At 43.0% G+C, this 25762-nt stretch overlaps 1 protein-coding gene across 1 annotated transcript in view; it reads left to right on the top strand.

The window, feature by feature from the left end:
* SLC36A4 (solute carrier family 36 member 4) overlaps positions 1-25762 on the top strand; it is a 223706-nt gene that overhangs the window by 51487 nt on the left and 146457 nt on the right. The window contains exons 7-9 of the mRNA XM_034758976.1: positions 559-786; positions 3406-3504; positions 19945-20114. Of these exons, the coding sequence (XP_034614867.1) occupies positions 559-786; positions 3406-3504; positions 19945-20114 (497 nt within the window). The remainder of the gene's footprint in view (positions 1-558; positions 787-3405; positions 3505-19944; positions 20115-25762) is intronic.

Here is a 25762-nt window from a genome sequence, read left to right on the forward strand (position 1 = left end):
TTGATCATGTTAAATATTTTCCAGTGCACAACAACAATTATGAATTTTTACATGCTTAGTTTTTTGAATAACATTGGGCAATTGTGTTATTATTATATGGAATCTAGGACTTGAATCTATGGAATATTTAAGACTTGACTACAAGGCGAGTTGTACATGTTTAATCTAAACCAATTCTGTTCAACAAGTGCAAACCTCTGGATGGACTCTTATCTCAGTATAAGAATGGCTTTTTGAGTTTAGCTTAAGTTGATTGGGAACAAGTTTAAGTTGAACGGAAATATCCTACTTTTAAATTAAAATATGGATAGCTGGGTTTGCACCAGTTTAAAACAGTTTAATTAAACTAGTGCAAATTTGAGTGTAGACAAGACTGTTGCTTTAACTAAACTGGGGAGTCAAGTGTCCAACTCCTATTGAAAGTCAGTAGGAGTTGGGTGTCTAACTCTTCCTTAAGCTCCTTTAAATGTTATAGCTGGGATTTTAAAAGTATAACAATTGTAATCATTCACATAAAATACAGTGTTTCTGATGTTTTTAAAAACATCTTCTCTCCAGGTCCATGAAGGATTTTTGGAGAACAGGATTGTACCCATGAATGACACTAGTACCAGTGGTCCCTCTGAGAAAAAGAGTGTTGATTTGCGAATATACATGCTGTGTTTTGTGCCATTTATTATCCTTCTGGTCTTCATTCGTGACCTTAAGAGCCTGTCTATGCTTTCGTTCCTTGCCAATATTTCCATGGCTGTCAGCCTGGTAATTATTTACCAGTACATCGTTCGAGTGAGTATACATTCCCCTCACCCATTGTTTTGTGAAGATGCGACATCTCTTTTAGAATTTGTACGTAATGTCAAATGACTATTAGATTTATATTTATTAACCTAACTTTCACACAGTATGGCTTATACTATAGGTACTAAAGTGATGGGTATTTAAAAAGTGCCTGAGACAGAGCCTTTTAAGGATGCGACATTTATGGGAAATTGGACTTTAAAAAAGAAAGGAAAATGCCTACTAATTGCTCCTGCCATTAAGGCAGTAAAATAAAAGCTTTTAAAGAACTTTTGCCCCTTGATTATGAAAAAGTTATCTTCCATGCATGTCACCTGCAGCTTTGGGGATTCTCTTTCCACTGCCTGTCCCTTCAGTTCAACAGGGCAGCAATTTCAACTGTAACACTTAATTCTCCAAAACACAGTACTGAAAATTTGCAGACTTCTCATTTAGATCACATGTTGCAAACTTTCTGCTTTTAAGCAATTGAATAATTGTTGCATGTACTGAATTGTTGCCATACTACTAAAAGGCGTTTTGAGAGATTTGTATAAAGCAAGCTGAATCATGGGATGAAAACAAAAAATTCACTTTTTTTTTTTTTTTTTAAACTTCACAAGATCTGTGACCAGAGTTCAAAAGAGTTTGCCGGGGTTACCTTTGGCGTAAAATGATACTGGAAAAATACAAGTGCTACTTTATGTAGAGCAGTATTTCCTGTAGTATGATGTGTGCCCCCCACTGATTGGCAAGAAAGACAGCCAGTGGGAGGGTTGTGTTGGGACAAATGCAATGACAGAACAATTAAATATTCTCCAGAGTCTCAGCTTTCACTTAACAGCTAAAGGCTTTTTTTTTTTTTTATGGTTGCGAAGAAAACCTTCAAAATATGAAGCTAGTGTAACTGCGGGTATGTCTACACTAGAAACACTACAGTGGCACAGCTGCCATGCTGCAGCTGCCGTATACACACTTAACACAGCGATGGAAGAATTCTTCCATTGACCTAACAGTGTCTACATTGGGGTTTAGGTCACCTTAATTACATCACACTGGGCGTGAAATTCTTCACAGTCCTGAAGGACATAGTTAAGCTGACCTAATTTTGTAGTGTAGACCAGCCCTGATGCAGGAATGTCTGTTCAAGTTTGAAGAGACTGAAACAATAGCCTGAGATGTGAACTACCCCATTCATATCAAAGGATGCTAACTAACTACTCCTGGGGGAATTCTGTGCCAAAAAATTAAAAATTCTGCGCACAGTATTTGAAAATTCTGCAAAATTCTGCAAATTTTATTTGTCAATATAACACAATAAAATCATGTGAGTTTCAATTATTTTGGTAATATATTTCAAAATACCTGTCAGCAAGTATGTCTGTAACAATACAGACACACACAAAAATTCCCTCGGGAGTAGAGAGTTAAAGAAACCCCTACAGCACCAGTTCCAGCTTTTCTGCCCCCTCCCCTACCTGTCCTCCCCCAGAGCTCAGCCATGGGGACAGATACTCACAACCCCCCACCAGAGACCAGCCATGGACCAGCCCCAGCGCAGACATTCATGCCCCTTCCTCCCCAGAGACCAGCGGGGGGCCCTCCCCGGCCCAGACACTCACAACCCCTCCCCACCCCCAGAATCCAGCTGCTGCACCCCCTGTTCCAGATGCTCACACCCTCCCCACCTGAGCCCAGCCACTGCACCCCCCAGCCCAGACACCCCCCTAGCCCCCAGAGCCCAGCCGCACCCCACCCCAGCCCAGACACTCGCGCCCCCTACCCCCTTCGTCCAGAAACGCACTCTGCCAGCCCAGACACTCACTCCTCCCTAGAGCCCTACCCCCCCAGAGCCCAGCTGTGGGCCCCCGCAAACCCAGACACTCACCCCCTACCCTCCTAGTAGGGTTGCCAACCCCCCATAATTGTCCTGGAGTCTCCAGGAATTAAAGATTAATCTTTAATTAAAGATAATGGCATGTGATGAAACCTCCAGGAATTCATCCAACCAAAGCTGGCAACCCTACCTCCTAGAGCCCGGGGATCCAGAGGGAGAAACAGCCTGATGCTGGGTTCTGGGCTTGCATGGAGTTTCCTGCACACAGCCTCCTTTCTTTATCAGGGCATGCTGGGAACTGCAGCTGCTGGGAACCCTCCAGTTCCCTCCCCCTCTTCCTGGCCTTGTCTTCTATTTGCGAGCCAGGCTCTGCCGGGTCCAGTGGCCCCTTGTGGCTGCCAACATCTTTGCAGCTCACTTCTGTAGGGGGAAAAAGGAAATTCTGTGAACAGAACATTAATTTCTGCAAAATTCTGCATTGTGCAGTGGTGCAGAATTTCCCCAGGAATAAACAATGCTGCCATTTAAAGTGTTCGTATTACAAATATCTACACCAGCATTTCCCAACTGCAAGTGGGCAGAGGACTAGCTGGGGAGAGGGGAGATGTGGGCAAGGAGCAGCAGGTATTGGTTACATTTTAAACTGTGCAGGCTATTAATACCACATGATGATGTTGTTGGGGGCAGGGAGGATGTGATTGGGTTTATTTTCCTGGAGAGGTGCTCAGCTTTCAAAAGTGTGGGAAATGCTGATATACGGTATGTGATGATGCTGTGTTTTTTCTCACCAGGATATATCTGATCCTCGAAAACTTCCCTCTGTGGCTGGTTGGAAGAAATATCCACTTTTTTTTGGTACTGCCATATTTGCTTTTGAAGGCATCGGTGTGGTAAGTGTTCAGCTGTACACATCTAAATACAGTGATTGATTATGAGCAATCCCATTATTAACTTTCAATTAATAGCAATATTTTGCCCATCCCATTGACGTTAATGTTAATGGGATTCAGCTATTGGAATCAAGCATGCCGCTTATGGACAACTTTTGTTGTACAGCCCTATGGGCCTGCGGCAGCCCCTGTGGAAAGCTCTGGGTGCAGACTGGTTTGTAGGGCTGTGGCGGGGGAAGGAAGCCCTGGGACATGCTGAGCCAGGGACCCCAAGCTGTGTCCAGGGCTTTCCACAGGGAGTGAGGGTACTGGAGGGCACATGGGGCTGCATGGTATCTCCCCCTGGCATCAGGGGCATCTTTGTGATACAGACTATGCCACAGTTCCTTTTCTTTGTCACCTCAGTGACTTTGTCACCTCAGAATGAGATTGCTGTAATGCACTGTTTAACCTGGGGACCATTCAGAATTATGGCTTACACAGAATCCTGCAGGATGCTTATTAACTGCAGTTACACTTTGGGAGAACATGATTAAACCAGTGCTCTGGGATACTTACATTTGCTTCCAGTAAGCATCCAGGTGGAATTCAAGGTGTCGATTTTAACCTCTCAATTTCTAAGTGGTTTGAAACCTGCTTACCTGAGAGACTCCCCATGCTTTACTACAGGGGTGGGCAAACTTTTTGGCCTGAGGGCCACATCGAGTTTCTGAAATTCTATGGAGGGCCAGTTAGGGGAGGCTGTGCCTCCCCAAACAGCTAGGTGTGGCCCGGCCCCCACCCCCCTATCTGACTCCCCCTGCTTCTCGCCCCCTGACGGCCCCCTCGGGACCCCTGACCCTCCATCCATCCCTCGCTCCCTGTCCCCTGACTGTCCCCGGACCCCCTGCCCCTGACTGCCACCCCATCCAACCTTCCTCTCATTCCTGACTGCCCCCCCCCCCCGGGACACCTGCCCAATCCAACCACCCCTTCTCCCTGACCGCCCCCGGAACTCCTGCCCCGACTACCCCCGCCACCCTATCTAACCCCCCCTCTCCTTCCTGACTGCCTCCCCGGGACCCCTGCCCCCAATCAACCCCTCTGTTGCCTGCCCTCTGACTGCCCCGCCCCCTATCCACACCCCCGCCCCCTGACCATCACCCTGAACTCCCTTGCCCTCTATCCAACCCCCTGCTCCCTACCCCCTTACTTCTTGTTTACAATGTTCTCTGAAAGCGAGAACAGACATTCGTATGGCACTATTATAGCCAGCGTTGCAAGATATTTATGTGCCAGATATGCTAAAGATTCATATGTCCCTTTATGCTTCAACCACCATGCCAGCGGACATGCATTCATGCTGATGACAGGTCCAAAGCAGTGTGGACCAATGCATGCTAATTTTCATAGAATCATAGAAGATTAGAGTTGGAAGAGACCTCAGGAGGTCATCCAGTCCAACCCCCTGCTCAATGCATGACCAACCCCAACTAAATCATCCCAGCCAGGGCTTTGTCAAGCCGGACCTTAAAAACTTCTAAGGATGGAGCTTCCACCACCTCCCTAGGTAACCCATTCCAGTGCTTCACCACTGTTTTTTTTTGTATTTTCAGTATTTGCTGTTATTGGATTACATTCAAATAAATATGTTTTTCTGGATGATTGCAAATGTAACATGGATGTTTTTGTTTAACATTCAGTTCAGATAATTGCAGAATTTACATTTGGATTATTGCACATTCATATAAGTGACCTTGTGCTATTGGAACATGCAGTCAAACAAAATCTGTGTTTACCTCCCCTCTTGGAAATAGGCATTCTGCAGACACTTTCTTTACTAATTGATACATGACATTTCCTAGGCTAATGCCAGGTTTGCAGCAGATCTGATGTCTTGTCCATACTGCTAGTAAGCAAATTTAACTAACCTTTGTTCAGCAGCATCATGTTCAGAATCCTCTTTTTTTCCCAAAGGAAGAAAGGGCTTATGTGAAAATACAAGATTCCTGAGACTTGATCACAACATGGCTCCCTTGAACTTGTTGTGCAGATGAGACTTAAAACTGAGGCTAAAGCACTATGTCTTTATGTCTGGAACTCTGCCACAGCTGGGCCTCTGGACTAGGTTGTATTGTAGTACAGATAGAACTTTACAATACACAGAGTATGAATAGAATATTTAATAGTTTTGTGTGTGTGTATTATAATCAGGAATATATTCATCACATATGACTGAGAAGCTCCTGTAGTATTTGTCATTTAAGACATGTTCCCCGCCCCCCCCAAAAAAGTGAAGGTGATTCTGTAATTGTAAATTGCAACAAAAAGAAAGAAAATTGATTCATATTGTGTAGACAAATAACGTGCTTTTCTGTCCCTTTAAATAAAAATCTGTGCAATTCAGTATTTTTTTTCTTGTTGAGCATTGTACACTGATTAGCTTAGTGAACAGAAAATGCTATGTTACTTTTAAACATTAATTTCAGGGTAGGAAAATAAGGCTCCTCATTTTTACTTAGCCTGTGTCTTCCAGATGTCTGTTAAGGCTGCTTTTGAACTTGGATATCACTGTTTTGCAGTAAAAGGTGGAGTGGTATTTTGTATACAAAAAGACAGAGGCTTTGGAATCATATTAGGCAGCTAACCAATTCCAGGATTTAGAAGAGGAAAAAAACGTTAATTATCATTTTAAAATGTCATTGTTTTGGATTTTGAGACTGATGCAGAGGAGCTTGTTAGAACTGTGGCTTTGAGATAAAAGCCACTCATTGTCAAAAACTCTTTTAGCAGCTTAGCATTATCCGCTTTAAAAACAAAAAAACCCAAAACCTTCTAGCTTAACTCTCTTTTCTGGTGTTTTTAAGACCAGACTGGATTTGTCAGGGATAGACATTTAACAGGTAACATGACATCATCTTAATGTACAGTTGGGGCATCACTGGATCAGTGTACATCTACTGCATTAGTGTCTTTCAGTTCTCTGAAGGCATTTGACAAGATGTGCAAAATAAGAGGGGAGAATTCTCAGGAGGATATATCTTCCAATTCAGGCTCCCATGTCGACCTCCAAAGCCAACAGTTACCATATCGTTAATGGACATGTTTTGAACACTTTCCAAGCACAATAGGAAGCAGTACCGGACAGGGTCGTGTGCTCCTTTCTTACACTATCAAGCTTCTGCAAAACCGAGAACTCTAGGTAAATGGGTGGGAGCGCAGTGCGTTACTTTATGTAGCTGATACCCTATTTTAGTTATTGGCTGTACAACATTCCTTGCCTGCTATATTCATCTTCTGCAGAAGTGTAGTGAAGCCTCAGGCTAGGTTGTTGAATAATTCTTTATCAAATTCAGTTTTCCTTATTACACCCTGCACTTACTGCCCTGTGTAAACTCCCAAGTCATTACCAACACCTAAATAGATGGACTTTAATTCTTTCTCCGACTTCAATCCATGGAGTTCCAACCCCAAAATGTTGGACTTGTGAGGATGCTCCCATGCCATATTCCCAAAGGTAATATTGCAAATAATACCTTCCCTCCGAAGATCTCACGGTTCTTAATTAACCCTCATCTCATGCTTGAGGTTTGTAATAGGTATTTTTTCCCATTTCAGTGATGTGGTACAGAAAGATGAAGTGACTTGTCCAAGGCCCCATAGCAGTGGTGTAGCCAGGTTTTAAGAGCAGGGGGAGCAAACCTCAAAAAGGCGCCCCCCCTTGGCCCCTCCTCTGGCCACGCCCCCCCTTAGCTCCTCCTCTGGCCACTCCACGCCCCGCCTGCCTTCATGGGGTCCACTCTGCGCTGGCCTCCCCTCTGCGCTGCTATGGTGTCGAGCATCCTCCTCACCGGGCCCCCCAGGTGGGGGGTGAGGTGACACCCCCACATGCCCTGGGCTGGGCCGAGCCATGGTGGGATCCGTGTCCCTTTAAGAGCGGGGCTGGGCTGATCCGAGCCAGTGGGAAGTGGCTCCGCTCCCCGCTGCAGGCTGATGCTGGAGCCTGGGCTGAGAGCCAGGCTTGTCTCCTGCACCAGCTCCGGGCGGGGCTTTGCTGCGGCTCCCCCAGTCCTCCCGGGCCGGGCCGCCCCATGGTAGGGGCAGATTGTATGAGGCAGGGCAGGACCTGGTGGGGCCGAGGGCTGAACAGGCCTGGCAGGGCGGTGCGGGGGCTGCTGGAGGGGGAAGCTGGGGATGGGGTGGCATGGCCTCAACCCCCTGGGGCTTGCCTGCCCTGTGGAGAAGGCAGACGGGTGCAAGCCGCAGCAGGACCCCAGCCCCCCGGGGGAGGGGATCTGGGGCCAGCCCAGGGAGGCAGGAGCAGCCCCGGGGGTGCTGGGCATGTGCAGGGCAGAGCCCCGGGAGAGCCCCAGCCCTGCAGCGGGCAGTGCTGCAGAGGAGGAGCCCACGCCCCACGGTGGGCGAGGGGAGCCCTGGCAGGGGGAGCCGGACCGCCCGCACCCACTTCTCGCAGCCGCTCCATGCTGCTCCCGGTACCAGCCCTGCTGCTGCAGTTGCTAGCGCCGCCGCTTTCCGCTTCCTGTGCCTGGCGCCGGCCCTCCCCCCACCCCCCTCCGCTTGAGTGTAGGGTTTCAGCGCTGGCCAGCAGGCCACTTTTTGAAAATGTGCTGAGGGGAAGCAGCTACTTCTCCTGCACCCTACTAGCTATGCTACTGCCCCATAGCGAGTGTCAGAGATGGCAACAGAATCGAGATCCCTTGGTGTAGCCACTAGGCAAAAGGCACATCTTGGCTGTTTAATATTTACTATTAGATTATTGTAAATTTAAATATGCAAATTGTGACATTCCCCAGGGTACAATCTGGACTGTTGAACAGCTAGTCTCCTTAATTCTCTAGTCTGGGGTACCTTTTACACTGCTTTGCGGTCAGAACATCCACTCCTGGCCTGCTCACACAGTCTTTAGCATGCAAATTCACACCCAGCTAAATACATGAGCATGCTGACCAGTCACTCATGAGTTACATAAAGGGTGACACCAGTGAATTCTTAGTCCCAGCCTTGTTCTCTGAGAAATGTGCATCTTGTGCTGCTCAGTACCCTTCTGAACAGTACAAGCTCAGAGAAAGTCCATCATTTTATCAAAGGAAAATGATACATGCACCAGTCTTGCTACCCCAAATGGAGTTTCCCTCACACTTTAATCCAAACACACTGATTGAAGTAAAACAATAAGATAAGTTTATTAAGTACAGAAAGACAGATTTTAAGTGATTATAAGTGACGATGCATAAAAGTCAGGATTGGTTACAGAAGAAAATAAGAGTGAAATGCAAGCTAATACCTAACTTAACAAGCTAAGTGAGTTTAAAAACAAATGGTTTTGTCTCACCATATGCTGCAGTAAATGTCACAGGCTGGGTCTCCTTTCAGCCTGGGCCTCTTCCCCCTTAGTTCAGTTCTTTGAGAGTCGATGATGTCATGAGCAGAGATGGAGGAGAGAGGTAAATTCGAGGCCACTGTTTCTCATTCTTATACCACTCTCCCCTCTTTCAGAATTACCTCCTGCTGGGGTGCAGGTGACAAGTTGTCTCTTGTGGACATAAGGTCTGACCTGGCCCTGTAATTAAATGTAAATTTCTCATTCACATCTTCCCATTGCTCGAGAAAGCTTAAGTAAGTAATAGCCCACTTGACTTTGTTGATACACTGGCAATCCGAGACACGTGTCTTTGTCTCTGAAAAACTGGTTTGGGTCTGCCTTTCTAATTCTGGAACATGTTACTGCAATGTTATACAGTTTAAATTTATAACTTAACATACAGTGTTGATACACACATTTCACCAGGACAATAATATTCAATAGATACTGCACTAGCTGTCTGTCTCAAATAAACTAAAAGCCCATAAAAATAATCTTAAACAGTGCTGTTTGGATATGCCAAACAACTTGAAAATGGTAGTAATGGCACAGCACTAGGTGCAATTATGCTGGAAAAATTAATCTTATTTTTGTTGTAGGTCAGTATTACTATGCAAAAAGGACAGGAGTACTTGTGGCACCTTAGAGACTAACAAATTTATTAGAGCATAAGCTTTCGTGGACTACAGCCCACTTCTTCGGATGCATATAGAATATATAGTACTCCTGTTCTTTTTGCGGATACAGACTAACACGGCTGCTACTCTGAAACCTGTCAGTATTACTGTGTTAAGCCTCAAACTTGCAAACCCTTACTCACATTAGTAACGTTACAAATATATGAGTAGTCCTGTTTGCATACTTTGCAAAATCAGGATTTTAGTTATTAAGTTTCTTAGCTGTCCTGGGATTCAAAGCACTTTAATGCTCCCATTTAAAAGATAAATTGTTTTTCTCTATAAATCATCTCTTTATTGATGGAGCAGTATTAACGCAGAGTATTTATGTACCAGTAGAATTCTAGTTTTGTATTTTAAATCTTTAACTAAAATACTAGTATTGTAAATTAAATCTGCTGTATGTATCAGAATTTAGTTTATTTAGGTTCTTTACTCTTTCTCTGGAGCAGGACCGGCTCCAGGCACCAGCACAGCAAGCTGGTGCTTGGGGTGGCCCATGGAAGGGGGCGGCACGTCCGAGTCTTTGGCAGCAATTCGGCGGTGGGTCCCTCAGTCCCTCTCGGGCAAAAAAGCTGGAGCCGGCCCTGCTCTGGAGTAAGCATAGTTGAGCTGCAGTTTTGTTACAAAATGTACTTTAGATGATTCTACAATACAGGTCAAAATAACATGTACAATTAGAATTGTATTTTGCCTAGCATAGGGCACTTCCACACTAAATAATCTCTTTGACTGTTCATTGAAAAATGGTGTCCCAAAACCGAGGGGAGACATTCAGAACATATGCATGTTTACTGGATCCAAAGAGTCTTAATTATCCACCCCAGAATGGCCCAACTGGATACTGTCAGGAGCACCCCCACAAATGGAGAAATTCTTTTAAAGAAACGGCTCAGTAACATTGCTTGGCTCTGATAAACAGAGTGTTTAAAATCAAACATCCACTCTTAACAATCATTCTGAAAGGGATTTGAAGACTCTGAGGGAAAACTGTTATCAAGGAAGAGACATTTTAAGGACATGAGAATATTGCATCATGAAGTAATATGTTGTCCTTTGTGTGTTCATCACTGTCTCACTTGTGCTGTAATCACAGTGGTGTCAGAATGCTTTACAAGAAAAGGACTTTTGAACTACTAACTCCCAAGTGGTGTGCACTCTCTTGCGTCAGCTGAGGGTGCTTGATGCTGGTTTTCTCTGTTGCTGTGGGAAAAGCATCTGCCATAGTCAGGGTGACTCACTGTATTTTTGGAAGGACCACTCCTAGGACTGAGACAGAAGGGATAAGACTACATAACCATTCAATTCTTGGCCAAAATATGGAGGCCCAGATTCTCCAAATAAATGGTGGGTCTTTATCCTCCGTTTTTCTGTGTATGCACACTGGATTATCTTTCCATTTCTCTCTGTAGGTGGGCAGAGATGAAGCAAAGAGTCAGATAGACACTTAAGTGGCATGTGGCTTCTTTTGAATAAGGTTCACTGAAGGTGGTCAAAGGGAAAGTCCCTGGGATGTAAATAGGCTACAGTCCATGGGCTAGAGGTGGGCTATGCAGGTTTACGCTAGCTGAGGATCTGTTCTTCTATCTCTGTAATTCAGTAATAGAGTGGATAGTCATGCACCTAAAATTCAGTGCTATTTTTCCTATCATACTCTACTATTTTATGTTTTGCCTCACTGTAAGAGACTTATTTTGTAACAGGAGCACTTGTGAAATGTCTTTTGTGAGAAAGGGAAACATTGATAAATATATTATAGTAAATAAATGTCTCTGTTTCTCTAACTGTGCTTTATTTGTATTTGGGAAAATTGGTGAGCAATTTGTCTCTGAAACAGAAACAAAGCAACTGCCAAGTCTGGCTCTTAATTGAAACTGATAATTAAAAAGAGAAGGGAGGGACAGTTACCACATTCTTATCAGGATACTTCAGTGCAGTTTCCTGAAGAGGAAAAACAAAATGTAAGAATTTAAATATTTAAAAAATGCTTTTGAAGAATCTAGTACAAGCTTAATTCTTACTGGTTACAGAAGCTAAATCATTCCTTATCTGATTCTCTGGAATCTGCTTGTGTTTGTATTTCTTAAGTCAAATCATATAAAAAGTGCAGTGGCGATTTTAAATTGGAATTGGACAGTACCCTGCAACTTGGTGCAAAGTCTGTGTAACAGGGTGCTTGGAAGGCTGGGCGGCCTAGTGGTTGGCACGCTTGACTTCCAGCCCCTTGTTTTCCCTGGCTGAGGTGCCTCAGTCCTTAAGGTGATGTGGTAGGCAGACCCGGGTCCTCAATCCCACTGGGTCCTTGCCCAGGGCCCTGTGCAAACAACCTCCAAACAGGGACCTCCTGGCAGAGAGTCTAAGTTCATTGCCCTGGGCTACTTCCTACCGCTATCCTTTAAGTTTGGGGCATGTCCTTTAACAGTTTGTAGGACTCGACTCAAGTAGTCAGGGCCGGCTCCAGGCACCAGCTTAGCAAGCAGGTGCTTGGGGCGGCCAAGGGGAAGGGACGGCATGTCGGGCTCTTTGGCGGCAATTCAGTGGCAGGTCCCTCGGTCCCTCTCCGAGGGAAGGACCTGCTGCCGAATTGTTGCCGAAGAAGAAAGCGGCATGGTTGAGCTGCCGCTGATCGCGATCGTGGCTTTTTTTTTTTTTTCCCGCGGCTTGGGGCGGCAAAAACCCTGGAGCCGGCCCTGCAAGTAGTGCCCTCTTCTGGACCTTGGGCAGCTTCTTGCCGTGTCCTCAGCTTCTTCTGGGCAGGCAGCTGTAAGTGTGGTGGGACCTAACCCCACAACATCTCTATAGTTCAATCACCCACTTCACTCAGATGCTGGGCGCTTCTTGGTCTCATCAGCAGTCTCCCTCAGTCAGGGACACAGTGCTTCTTCCCCAGTGGCTGTCTTGGCCGTCAGGCTCCTAGTGACGCTCCCCTCAGGCAGGGAGGCAGCTAGCTCCTGCCTCTTCACCAGGCAGCTGTGAACTGAGGCAGGTTCTCTGCTTTTCTTCTCCCTCCAAGCCTGTCATGGGCTGCAGGTATAGGGAGGCAGGGCTAACTGAGCTACAGGTGCTCTATAATTTTTTCCATGCTGGTGTGAAGTTTCTAAGCTTCATCGCAGTCTGATTGTTCTGAGAGACTCCAGGCAGATGATGGACATACAACATAGTTTTTTGGTGGTGATTCCTAGGATTATACACAATTTGAAATATAGGGGAAAATGCGTAGCATAAGTGACCATATCTGACTACTTGAGCTATTACAAAGGCTAGATTGTGGTTCTCAACCAATGAATTTCAGGCATTTTTTGGGTTGCCATTTGGTTCTTTAGGGAGTATACGAGCAAGTTAGTCATATTTTTAAGTTTTGTAATTTAAAAGGCATATATAATCAGGAAAGAGAAGTATGTAATCAATGAACTAAGCTTTTATCTTCCAGGAAGAAAACAGTATGGGCCAAAAACCTACAGGCTGGTGAAGCAGGAAGTGGGATGAGTTATTTTTGCAAAGTGGTAAGAGGAAAAAACAACACAAGGAAGACAGTCCAGCCTAGAGAGTAACTACTGTGGGTTAATTTAAAGTATCTCACTCCTCTGTGTTGTGCCTGGGACAGGGAAGGGCCATGTAAAGTGGGGGAGAGAAACCACAGAGGAGGCAGAGTAACAAAAGTAAAATGAAAGAAAAGCACGGGAAATTCCTAGTACATAATACTTGACTTTCTCTCCTGCGACACCCTCCCTACCCTGTGGGGGGAAAGCCCTGCTCTACATGGCCTCTCCTTTTAGCGTAATTTATCACACCAGTGGGTCATGCAGTAATTATATACGTGATAGAGGGGTTGCAGGACTGAAAAGTTTGGGAACCATTGGACTAGATTTATGAAAGCTATCTGTATCCACAGAAATACTTGGCTGAACTAGCACACAGCAGCATGATAGCCATCAACATGAGATACTGAATTAGCGTAGCTTTGCCTTTTCAACGTCCCTTCAAGAGTATATGGTCTGATGCAGACAGCATACACTGCTACAGTTAAATTAAAGTGAGTCAGATGTGGTTTTTTTTTTCATTTCAAAATGCCATTCAGTCATCTAGTTTAAAATTTAATATCTTTAAAGAAAGGATTTAAGAAAGGCGACTTAATTTCTGGCACCAGCAAAAAAGGCTGTTCAACTCAATTCTTCAAAAACCAAAATGTAATCAAGTTAAGAGACTAGAAAGCAGATGTGGAAAATGCCTTATCACTGTTGCCTTCAGTTAGAATATTAGGCTCCATGCAGCCATCGTAACAGGGACTATACAGTGACTGGAATCAAGTTGATAATGAAAAACCGCTGGAGAAATAAGTGACCAACAGTAGAATACAATGTTAGAAATAACCAGCTCTACTGCATGTTCTCCTGTTTTCCTTCTCTGTCCATTGCACCATGGGCCATTCCCTGGATCTATTTTGAGGATCCTTGGTTCCTTGATAAAGGTCCATTCCAAAATTTGTCATTAAGACAAAGTCCCAGTATAGGTAGATCTCGATTGCTTATAAATGTTTGTTATTTACTTGTTATATACAGACCAGTCCTGCATCCTGTTTAGTGCCCTTTATTCTTACTGAAGTCAACGGAACTGGCGAATGCTCAGTGCCTTCCACAACCTGGTCCTAGATGAGATGAGATCATGATCCATGTACTCTATTTGGTGCCATCTGCCAAGGAAAACATCTCCCTCTGATGGCAGTAACTGTGTCTGGGAACCCATGCTCCTGCTAAGTACAGTGTTTGGATCCAGAAAAGCTTAGAAGATAAATAAAGATGAAATATGACCTATGATGGCCAGCAGCAACAACACAAGAGCAGGCAGAGAAATAAGATTTTTTGCGGGGGATTACACATCCTTACCATTTATACAATAGCTGCAATTATGGAGGCAGCTCAAACTGGACAGGGCCCAGTAGGAACCATAAATGTGCATGGTTGAAAGTTGGATGTAGTATATTGGTAATTAAAGTCCTGATTCAGCAATATTCTCACTGAAATCAGTGAGGCACGTGGTTCAGTGCCATATTGAATCAAGGCCCACGTATATGGATATGTATCTTTCTTTGACTATACTGGTATCTTCTTTTTCTTCTTCAGTTTGTGTAGCTTGTATTCCTTTAAATTCAAAGGTTAAATGCAGGTTATAGTGTTTAAAGTGAGGTTGGTGATGTTTGAACATGTCTTGTAAATGTAGTAAGTTCTTTCATCTATTCATGTAGTAAGTTCATTCATCTATTCTAGTAAGGCATTTGATACGGTCTCGCATGATATTCTTATCGATAAACTAGGCAAATACAATTTAGATGGGGCTACTATAAGGTGGGTGCATAACTGGCTGGATAACCGTACTCAGAGAGTTGTTATTAATGGTTCCCAATCCTGCTGGAAAGGCGTAACGAGTGGGGCACCGCAGGGGTCTGTTTTGGGACTGGCTCTGTTCAATATCTTCATCAACGACTTAGATATTGGCATAGAAAGTACGCTTATTAAGTTTGCAGATGATACCAAACTGGGAGGGATTGCAACTACTTTGGAGGACAGGGTCATAATTCAAAATGATCTGGACAAATTGGAGAAATGGTCTGAGTTAAACAGGATGAAGTTTAACAAAGACAAATGCAAAGTGCTCCACTTAGGAAGGAAAAATCAATTTCACACATACAGAATGGGAAAAGACTGTCTAGGAAGGAGTACGGCAGAAAGGGATCTAGGGGTTATAGTGGACCACAAGCTAAATATGAGTCAACAGTGTGATGCTGTTGCAAAAAAAGCAAACATGATTCTGGGATGTATTAACAGGTGTGTTGTGAGCAAGACACGAGAAGTCATTCTTCCGCTCTACTCTGCTCTGGTTAGGCCTCAGCTGGAGTATTGTGTCCAGTTCTGGGCGCCGCATTTTAAAAAAGATGTGGAGAAATTGGAAAGGGTCCAAAGAAGAGCAACAAGAATGATTAAAGGTCTTGAGAACATGACCTATGAAGGAAGGCTGAAAGAATTGGGTTTGTTTAGTTTGGAAAAGAGAAGACTGAGAGGGGACATGATAGCAGTTTTCAGGTATCTAAAAGGGTGTCATAAGGAGGAGGGAGAGAACTTGTTCACCTTAGCCTCTAAGGATAGAACCAGAAACAATGGGTTTAAACTGCAGCAAGGGAGGTCTAGGTTGGACATTAGGAAAAAGTTCCTAACTGTCAGGGTGGTTAAACACTGGAACAAATTGCCTAGGGACGTTGTGGAATCTCCGTCTCTGGAGATATTTAAGAGTAGGTTAGATAAATGTCTATCAGGGATGGTCTAGACAGTATTTGATCCTGCCATGCGGGCAGGGGACTGGACTCAATGACCTCTCGAGGTCCCTTCCAGTCCTATAATCTATGAATCTATGAATTCATAAAATGTGACATGATTTAAGGTCAATGAGGCACTGAATAACAAGTGTACTTGGTAGCTAAATAGCCAGACTCGTTAACACACGGTACAGGAACTTGCTATGTAGCACTACAGATTTGCTCACTAACTCACTGACATAGAAATCGACAGGAAGTGCAGAGCGGAAACGTGTTGTACGTCTTTACTGCTGACGGGAGGGAAGGGGCAGCAACATTAAAGCGCTTCCGTGGCAGCGTTTTAAGAATGGTCCTTTGCTGCGGCTGCGCTTTAAGGATCCTCAAAGCACTGCTGCAGCAAAGGACTGTCCTTAAAGTGCTGCCGCTTTAACCTTGCTGCTCCTTCCTGCCAGCAGGACTCTACCAGCAGGGCCGCCGACGGGGGAGGCAAAAAGGGCAGGGACTTTAAGGATTGTCCTTTGCCGCGGCAGCGCTGGACTGCTGAAGGGAGGGTGCAGCAACGTTAAAGCGCTGCCGCGGCAAAGGACCCTGCAGCGCTTTAAGATCCCTGCCCCTTTTTCCCCCCCTTGGCCACCGATGGTGGGGGGGCAAAGGGAGCAGCTGCCCCGGACCAGTTATTTTAAAGGGCCCGGGGCTCCGGACGCCACTACCACAGCAGCGGCGCCTGGAGCCCCAGGCCCTTTAAATCGCCACAGGAACCCCGGGCGGCGCGGACCAGGCGGCCTGGAAGGGCTGGCTGGGGGATGCTGACCCTTAGCCCTGCCCCTTCCGGGGGCCAGAGCTGCCCCCACCCCATACCAGTAATGTCCTTTCACTCCTGTGTAGTAATAATAATCTTATTAGATTACACATTTGAATTTATATTTTTGCAAAGCGCTGTTAACAGATAGGCCTGAAGTATTTGGGATGCTGTGAATACGTATGTAATCCTAGATAATTATACATGTGTATATATAGATATTTTAAGATGTTTCATCATGGCCCTCTTAACCCGCAGTCCGTTAACACACGGTCGTGATGCCTTGACTCCCAACATCCGCGCGTAAACAGGTTTGTACTGTATATCTTACTGAATAATGTACATTGGCAAGACAGTGCTGTCCAAGTGAGATTATATGTTCTTTAGTCTGCCAGCTTTTTTCTTTTTTTTGGTTCAATTCTTGGTGTGGCCCTGTTGCTGTCCTCGGTTTCTTTTGTACTTAGCATTTCTTCCGTCTTTCTTTTAACAATAATGATTCTGTGTACGGGGAGATTTTGGCAAACCAGTAAAGTGCCTGAAACCACTATGGCTTATCGTTAAAAGCAACCTATTAAGCAGTCTCAGCTTGACCAAAGCAGGAGGGGAGGGGGTTTGGGGTACCACAGAAAGGGCAGCTTGACCCCACGTCCTTCCTGATAAGAGTTGTGTTGAAGTTGCTGATACATGCATTTTAAAAGAGCAGGATGTGCCCCAGGAATGTCTATTGGGGTCTCAAGGCTGCAAACTCTGGAAAAGCCGACACCTGGTTAATCAATAATCAGAAGGAACCTCTTGCTTGACTATTGAAACTGCTTACTTAACAAGTTTTCTTTAAGGGACATGTAATTCTATTACTAATGTATAAATAAGGGGAGAAAGTTTGAGGTAGTTGGACTCGTTTGGGGACTCTTTTGGACTCTCCCTCTGGATACATCTTGTGGTCCCCACAGGCAGGCGGAAGATTTTGCCACCGGAAGCCTGCCGCTGTGTCACTCGAGAGCCACACTCAGCTTTGGTAATTATCCAGGGTTGGGGGTGTTTTACTAATCTGTTGCGGGTGTGTGTAAGGTGCTTGAGACTAAGTAAAGTTTAGCTTTAAGTGAAAGCACTCTTGTGTTGTCCTGTTTGTGCCAGCCATCTATCGGTCGGACGACCGTGTTTCCCCTGATTTATTTCCTGACACCACCTCACACAGAGTAAAAGTTACCAAGAGCTTTGGGTTGAAAGAACTCCGGGTAACAGCTGTATATTATATTTTAATTGGTGGATGAAATGTTTTATATTCAGTTTTCTTCATTACCTTCGTTATAAATTGGAAAAAAAAATCAGTCCTAACCTCCCTCTGTATCTCATTTTAAAGAATATGATCATGGCTGTGGGAGCCATTTGATATCAGTGGCAGTGAAAGGAGCAGGATGCAATTTTCTTGTAGCTGCCCTTTAATCCTTACCTGCAGCATTTTTTTTTTTTTGCTATATCAATTCTGAACATCTCTAAGTAATAACTGAAGTATATTGATTTTTAAGTGGTTTTGTGCTATGAATACATTTGCTCTCAATTTAGTCCTGTGAGAGAAGGCTAGAAGCTAACAAGTGACGCAGCACTCTGATCACTTGGCATCAATCAGTTCCCTAGGAGAAGGCAGACTAGGGATGTGCAGCTAATTAGCTGATCAGTCTGGGATGGCTGATTAACCAGTTAGGCCATCAGCTGAGGGACATAAGAAGAACACTGGAAGGAAGTCTGGGAGAGAGGACCTGGACTAGCTGAGCCGAATGTGTTCAGAGATCTCATGGAAGAGAGATCTCTGTTCCCCTCTGGCTGTGGGAAAGGGCTAACAGTAGAGAAGCACTGTAAATAATTTGCTGCATAAGCTTGTGTTGGTGAAGGTAAATAAATCACATGAAGTTGCCCATTACTGGACAGAGCCTGAGACGTTTCTGGGGCATCAAAGGACAGGGATGGAGCACACCCTCTTACAAGTCCCTATTTCACTCATTGTTTGTGATCTGAGCCAGATTGGCAACATAACTCTGAATTAAACTAGCCTTTCACATCCTGGTTCCAAATCAAACACATCGTATGAACTGGATTCTCAGCTAGTGTAAATCACAGTAGCATTTAGTTTTGTCAGTTTACACCAAATAAGTATCTGACCCACAATAGGTGGCTTTTCTTATCCTTCTGTAACTTTTGTCAGATCTTTTTTTGGAAGATGAGTGAAGTGTCTATTTCTCTAACTTTTGCCAGTATCCGCTCACACATGTTGTAAGTGATGTTATTCAGTAAGTGTTGCAAAACATTAGGAGCTCAAGGAATCTCCTGATATTCCATTGTTCAAAGACGTTTCAATACTGCCAAGTTTTGCAGCTTTACTCTGATAAATTCTTACAGCTGTTCTGCAAGATGTAGCAAAAATATGCTTGTCTAGGAATGTCTGCACTGTCTTTGGTACGTGTTTTAAATTTGAATTAAAATACTGTGTGTGCAGACCAATTGGACTTTCTGTGAGAATGTATTGCCTATTTCCCTAGAAAAGTGATTTACTAGGGCTTGGTCTACACTACCCCCCCTAATTCGAACTAAGGTACGCAACTTCAGCTACGTGAATAACGTAGCTGAAGTTCGAAGTACCTTAGTTCGAATTAGTTCGAACTTACCTTGGTCCACACGCGGCAGGCAGGCTCCCCCGTCGACTCCGCGGTACTCCTCTCGGCGAGCTGGAGTACCGCAGTCGACGGCGAGCACTTCCGGGTTCGACTTATCACGTCCAGACTAGACGCGATAAGTCGAACCCAGAAGTTCGATTTCCAGCCGTCGAACTACCGGGTAAGTGTAGCCAAGGCCTAGATAATTTGGTTTCAGCAATGATGAATTATTTAGGGATGAACCAATAGGTCATAATAACATTAGGTGTGTTACCTGTAGTGTCCTGATCACTTTCTAGTGTGAATTACTTCCATTCTGACGGTTTCAATTCACTCTGCATTTTCATCTGGACACACCTACCCCTAAACTATAGAGTGATGTTGTTTTGTGCCTTTAAACAGCTGTTGCTTTCTTCTAGAGATGGCTGCTTTTCAGTGGTTGAAGTGATTCTTCCATGGTGTGTGTATAACATAACAAATATCTGAAGTGCTTTGGATCCTTTGGTAGTACTACTTATTATAAAAGCCAGACAGCTTAAGAAATAGTTTTAAAGGAAAAAAAGAGTCTTAGAGAGAAGAGATAAAGTGCAGGAGCATTTGAAAATCATTGACTCTGTTCTTGTTATGTACTGTTTCTCTTTCTTCAGGTGCTCCCCCTGGAAAATAGAATGAAAGAAACCCAACGTTTCACACAGGCACTGAACATTGGCATGGGAATTGTTATGACCTTGTATATCACTCTAGCCACTCTAGGATACCTGCGTTTTGGGGATGAAATCAAAGGCAGCATCACTTTAAATCTGCCACAAGAAGTATGGTAGGTGGACATATATGATTTAAAATTCTTACTCTAAAGGAGTTTCAAAGATTAAATGTCATCTGTAGCGGGGGTTTCATTCCATATACAAGAACTTTGTGGTATTTTATATCAGGATCTAAAATGGGTGACACTGAAAGATGAATATAGTGGGGCCCCTGGACGATCAAGATAGAAAAGGAGCACTTAAAGACGATAAAGTCATTGGGGAGAAACTAAATGAATTCTTTGCTTCAGTCTTCACGGCTGAGGATGTTAGGGAGATTCACAAACCTGAGCCATCCTTTGTAGGTGACAAATCTGAGGAATTGTCACAGATTGAAGTGTCACTAGAGGAGATTTTGGAATTAATTGATAAATTTAACAGTAACAAGTCACTGGGAACAGATGGCATTCACCCAAGAGTTCTGAAAGCACTCAAATGTGAAATTGCGGAACTATTAACTATGGTTTGTAACCTGCCCTTTAAATCGGCTTCTGTACCCAATGACTGGAAGATAGCTGATGTAACGCCAATATTTAAAAAGGGCTCTAGAGGTGATCCCGGCAATTACAGACCGGTAAGTCGAACGTCAGTACCGGGCCAATTAGTTGAAACAATAATAAAGAATAAATTTGACAAACACATAGAAGAACATAAATTGTTGGACAAAAGTCAGCATGGTTTCTGTAAAGGGAAACCATGTCTTACTAATCTATTAGAGTTCTCTGAAGGAGTCAACAAACATGTGGACAAGGGGGATCCAGTGGACATAGTGTACTTAGATTTCCAGAAAGCCTTTGACAAGGTCCCTCACCAAAGGTTCTTACGTAAATTAAATTAAGTTTTCATGGGATAAGAGGGAAGATCCTTTCATGGATTGAGAAATGGTTAAAAGACAGGGAACAAAGGGTAGGAATAAATGGTAAATTTTCAGAATGGAGAGGGTTAACTAGTGGTGTTCCCCAAGGGTCAGTCCTAGGACCAATCCTATTCATTTTATTCATAAATGATCTGGAGAAAGGGGTAAACAGTGAGGTGGCAAAGTTTGCAGATGATACTAAACTGCTCAAGATAGTTAAGACCAAAGCAGACTGTGAAGAACTTCAAAAAGTTCTCACAAAGCTAAGTGATTGGGCAACAAAATGGCAAATGAAATTTAATATAGATAAATGTAAAGTAATGCACATTAGAAAAAAATAACCTCAAGTATACATACAATATGAAGGGGGCTAATTTAGCTACAACTAATCAGGAAAGAGATCTTGGAGTCATCGTGGATAGTTCTCTGAAGACGTCCACGCAGTGTGCAGCGGCAGTCAAAAAAGCAAACAGGATGTTAGGAATCGTTAAAAAAGGGATAGATGAAAGCGACAAAGAGTCCTGTGGTACCTGATAGACTAACAGATGTATTGGAGCATAAGCTTTCGTGGGTGAATACCCACATGCGTCTGATGAAGTGGGTATTCACCCATGAAAGCTTATGCTCCAATACGTCTGTTAGGCTTGGTCTACACTACCCGCCCCAATTCGAACTAAGGTACGCAACTTCAGCTACGTGAATAACGTAGCTGAAGTCGAAGTACCTTAGTTCGAACTTACCTTGGTCCACACGCGGCAGGCAGGCTCCCCCGTCGACTCCGCGGTACTCCTCTCGCCGAGCTGGAGTACCGCAGTCGACGGCAAGCACTTCCGGGTTCGACTTATCGCGTCCAGACTAGACGCGATAAGTCGAACCCAGAACTTCGATTTCCAGCCGTCGAACTAGCTGGTAAGTGTAGCCAAGGCCTTAGTCTATAAGGTGCCACAGGACTCTTTGTCGCTTTTTTACAGATCCAGACTAACACGACTACTCCTCTGAAACTTGAAGTTAGTTAAACATTCAAGTTTTTTAAAATTGTTAAAATTGTTTTTAACTAAAATAGTTAAATGAAATATTAAAAAACAACCAAAAATTAAATCGACTATGTTAGCAAGGTCAACATGAGAAACTTAAAATATTGGCTTCTGCAGCTAACTCAGTCATCTTCATCTTTGTTTTCCTGTTTGTTCATAATCTGGAAAAGAAAAACAAGCTTTCCTGCTTTTTCAGGTCCCAAACGATTTCTCAATTTGGAATGAATTAGTCCAAAGGAATAAAATATTCTTTCTACACTGGCAGAAGAAGCTACTGCTGTTAAAAGTGAGATTATCACTTTAACAGTCTCTGAATCCAAGTGCTTAAGTGACTACCACCAGTTCACTGGTGTGACTTTCTTTAAAACATCATCAGCAAACATATATTTCTTGAATGGTTCACCCTTAGTTCTGAAGTTTATTATAGTTGGCATTATGGAGGGATGACTGCTGAATGTCCATGTCATAGCCAACTCCTCTTCTTCGGTAGTTAAGGTTTGACCCCGGTACCGAGTATTGAGAATATTTGCAAGAAAATGAACTGGAGATAGTGCTTGTCCCATTCGTTTTTTTAATGCTTGTAATTTAACTCTGTCATTGTGTATTTCTCTTTTGGGTTCTCAACCACATGGAAAGGGGAGTTTGTTGCATAAACAAACCAGGCAATTTTTTCATCAATTACCTCTTTTTGTAATCTGCTAGTTCTTATTACAAACTTATCTATGGTTGTTTCTGGATGATGGAGATTTTTTTTTCTTGTTGCTAAAGGTGATATATTGTGGCTATGTGACATACGTGATGTGACTGAAACACTATAATTGGCAGATAACTCTGAAACTATAGAAAACAACTGTGATCTTGAATGTGGATAGTCTTCAGAATCCTGTTTGTTGAGGATGGATTCTCCTAAACAAAAGAAGTCAATGCAGTTATTTGATTATTACCATACTTCTCATTTAGTATTACTCATTGCATTCACTGATACTCAGTACTACTTTAAAGGTGAAATTGTAAAAGAAGACCTGCCTATTTCAGCTATTTATTTTTTTTATCACAACTGGATCTGAAATGATAGTACCATAGAGTAACAACTATATTTTTTGCTCAAACATGAGAATTCAAGAATAGTCCAGAAGGAAGAGAGGCAGTCCTTAAGAAAGAAGTATGAAATAAAAAAGTTTACCAACCTGAAGATCCTGCATGTTCAGACATGTTCCTTTCATCATTTTCAATGCAGCTTCCTCCTGAGAAGGAACACTTCTCATGATGTTGTTTCATTCGGGAAACCAGGCCTTGCATTTCTTTGTTGCACTATTTGCATTTTGCACGCATGCCTGTCTTACCCACAGGTAGAAGAACTTCATTAAAATATTCCCAAACTGGGTCTCTCTTATGGCCTGCTGCCATTATAGGTTTTCCCATCTAGTGAAAGAATGATCTGGTAGATCTCAAATCAATGAAGGCTACACTCAGAAAGACCTCAAGACTTCTGGAATATGCAGCTCAAACAGTTTTACTTTTGTTTCTACTGCCTGTCCCTTCCTTCTCACATTTATCTCCAGACATCTTCTCCTTGTCCAGATCTATTCCGCCCCAACAATCTTCTATTCACTGAACTTTCTGAAATTTTGCACTTTTAGAGAGAGGTAAGGGATTGACTCTGTGTACACAAATTTACAGAGGGACAATAGGGTTGAGGTCTGTTATTTCTCACCTCTTTATATTATATATTTATTTAAAACATTTTTGCTGTTAACAATCATGTTATCTCGGGAGACACAAATCCACAGTTTGAGAACTGAAAAACTAAGCATCTCTGATGGTATCTTCTAGACTGAGCACTGAGTCCCATTGGGTAGATAGAAAGATTAACCTAAATAATCTGTACAGAAGCCTGTGGAACCTCATAAGCTTGGGTCCCTAATCCATGAACTACTGGAACTCATTTACAAAACTTTTCTTAAACATTACATGAATATATTGTCTCATACTAGAGAATTAGAATTTATAATCCCTATTCCATGATGAAATATCTTTGAGATATAATGAATCTTAATTAAAACTATCTTTAGATAGGTTTTTTTCCTCAAAAAGCATTTTATCAAAAAAAATCCAATTTAAATAAAAAAAAAATCTGATTGTTTTGATTAAATTTTTTTTTGATTTTTATCCACCCTGCCAGTGACCCATCTAGTTCAGTGTCCAGTCTTCATCAGTGGCCAGGACTAGCTGCTTCAGAGGAAGAACTCCTGCAGTTGACATGCATACTGCAGGTTGAACAGTAGGGCTTTTATATACATTGTTTATTAGTTAAAAGCTTTGAAGGGGAACAGCAGTGTTTAGTGGATAGAGCTCAGGGCTAGAAGTCACCAGACTTGATCTCTAAATGCAGCTGAGATGCCAACTCCCTGTAGATGCCTCCTTTCAAGATTCCCACCAATAAAATGGGGCTAATACGATGATGGGTTTGTGGCTAGGTATCAAGTGATAGCCTGTAGATTACTTGGGGTCCTTAGTTAAATGGAAGAGAGACCTGCAGGGAGCAGGTAGGCTCCTGTAGGAGAACCTGGATCAGAGGAAAAGACCTAGGAAAGGGCTGCGCTGCAAGACCTGGTTTATCTGTTTAATTTAGGTTGAACTGATTTGGTTTTTAGAAATAAACCCATACCTGAAGAAAGGGACTTGCATTCTGCTGCTTTGATGTCCTGGCTGGTGAGTTAGCCTATTGGTTTATAGACCCTGACTCAGCAAAGTTCTTAAGCAAGTTCTAATTTTAACCATATGAACAGTCCCATTTACTTAAGTGCTTTGCTGGATCAGGACCTTAGAATTTAAGAGACTTTCCCCATTAAAATGTAACATTAACACTTCAGGTCAGATTTTGGGAGCTAAAACTTTGGGACTATCTAACATACTTATTAGAACTTGCTGAAATTTGGCTTTATGAAGATGGAGCAGTTTGCAGCTTTTCTGAGTTTAGCAGCAGTTGTTTGTGTCCTCAATGTTGCTGATATGCAACAAAGGGTCTATTTTGCTGTATTTAATGAGTTTTCTTAATTTTCTTTTTTTAAACATGTGGGCATGTTCAGATATATAGATGGTCTCAGTAATTAATTTTTACACTCTCTGAGGTACAGTACCCAGTTTCCTATTTTTTTAATTGGAGGCACAACCATTTAAGTTGTAGAGTGAAGGAGAGACTAAGCATATTGTTAGTTCTTCTAGCAGTGAAACTATTTAAAAAAATATTTTTAAGATATAGCCTGGGGACACTTCTTTAACTGGTTGGAAAGTAATAGCAGATTAACAGTAAAATTAGTTTAATATTATAAAAATTTGTTTCATGTAAGAAATTTGAATCACATGCAGTTAGAAAATTGCTTACTCACTACAAGGGAGAATTTTGCTTTGAAGTCACCTTGTATTTAAAGCTTTGAAGTTTGATTATGAAGACTTTACTTTTTTTTTAGTTTATAGGGTTTTTATAAAGTTCTTTTTTTGGGGGGGGGGGAAAGCAACATTGTGAAGTCCAACTATTGGGGTGAGGTTGTCAAGCTTTTAGGTCAAATAACATGTTAGAAGCAATACCGGGTTGGTAATAACCAGTGCTTAATTTATAATGAAAGAAGTGCTGGGGCTCAAGCAATTAGGTGCCAGGGCTCAAGCAATTTTTTTACCTTCATAACTGATACAGCAAGCCTAGAGGTGCTAGACCCTGAGCATGTGGGCAATATCCCCAGCCAGACACCTGGGAAAGAATTCTCTGTAGTAA

This window comes from Trachemys scripta, chromosome 1 (assembly GCF_013100865.1).
Source record: "Trachemys scripta elegans isolate TJP31775 chromosome 1, CAS_Tse_1.0, whole genome shotgun sequence".
NCBI lineage: Eukaryota > Metazoa > Chordata > Testudines > Emydidae > Trachemys > Trachemys scripta.